Raw genomic sequence first — 1,016 nt, forward strand, 5'->3', positions numbered from 1 at the left:
CGCCGGCCAGCTGCAACTTCGCGCCCTCCGCTCCACTCTGGCCGCCGTACCTCCCCGCAGGGCTCCCGCGCGTGGCGGCCCGGGAGCGCGAGTCCCGCTTTCTCCTGAAATGTACCTGGCCAGGGGGCCGAAAATCTTGGAGAAGATCGCGCCGAGCACGTGCTTCAGCGAGTGGCCCAGGGCGGCCAGGCCCCGAGTGAGCAGGGCCCGGCAGAGGGAGCCCAGGTCCCAGCGTCTCCGGAGGTCGTGCATCCGCCTGCGGCGGCCTCGGGGCGGCAGCGCGAAGAGAGGGACGCGCGCGGCTCCCGCCTGGGAGGAAGGCGTCTTCAGGGGCTCGTCCGGGAGCGGCTGCGAGTTGAAGCCGCGAGACACACCCCTAGGAGGGCCCGCGCGGACTGAGGCGGCGACTGATCCGGGCCGGCTCACTGCCAATTCGGCCTCTACTCTGGAATGCTGGCGGGGACAGGTGGTGCGGGCGGGCGCTCCTCGCTCCGGTTGCAGCGGCGGCCCGAGCGCCCGGGCTGCACACGCAGGCAGTGCCATTCCCCCCTTCAGGCAACTCAGGGTACTAAGATCAGGAGCGAGCTTGAATTTATGTAATAATGCCTCGCGCCTCGGAGCTCGAGCCACTTCGCAAGCAGATGACCTGGGTTTTTTCTCCTATGTGGGAAAGCGGAGGTCACTAGAGCGAGCGCATCACTCCACTTTGGCTCGTAATTTCATCTCCCCTAAAGTAGCAGAGGCGAAAATTGGACCTTTCCCCCCTCTCTTTGCCAATTTCCAACCCCCAGCGGAAGGGAGGGCATTTTCTGAAAAGGTAAGTCAACACGGAAGAGAAGCACGACCAAAAAAGCGTTTCAGAGGAGCTTTTCAGGGAAGTGGCACCCTTATACCTTGCTCTTGCTCTTCTTGCTGAATTGCCGGCATCAACCCCCGTGCCTACAGAACGACTTCACGCACCTAAGGTTTGTTTACTGAAGGAAATACCCATCACTAGAGACTACATCCGAGAAGAG

The 1,016-nt window shown here is 62.4% G+C and overlaps 1 protein-coding gene across 2 annotated transcripts in view; it reads right to left on the reverse strand.

Moving 5' to 3' along the window:
* Positions 1–797, reverse strand: part of HS6ST2 (heparan sulfate 6-O-sulfotransferase 2) — a 245,483-nt gene extending 244,686 nt beyond the window's left edge. The window contains exon 1 of one of the 2 annotated variants that reach the window (XM_004685817.2): positions 116–797. In XM_004685817.2, the coding sequence (XP_004685874.1) occupies positions 116–543 (428 nt within the window). In that variant the 5' untranslated portion in view covers positions 544–797. The remainder of the gene's footprint in view (positions 1–115) is intronic. The other variant, XM_004685816.2, reaches the window with a different exon arrangement.
* Positions 798–1,016: the final 219 nt, after the last annotated feature.

Source organism: Condylura cristata, unplaced genomic scaffold (genome assembly GCF_000260355.1).
Source record: "Condylura cristata isolate star-nosed mole 26May11 unplaced genomic scaffold, ConCri1.0 scaffold00019, whole genome shotgun sequence".
Classification (NCBI taxonomy): domain Eukaryota; kingdom Metazoa; phylum Chordata; class Mammalia; order Eulipotyphla; family Talpidae; genus Condylura; species Condylura cristata.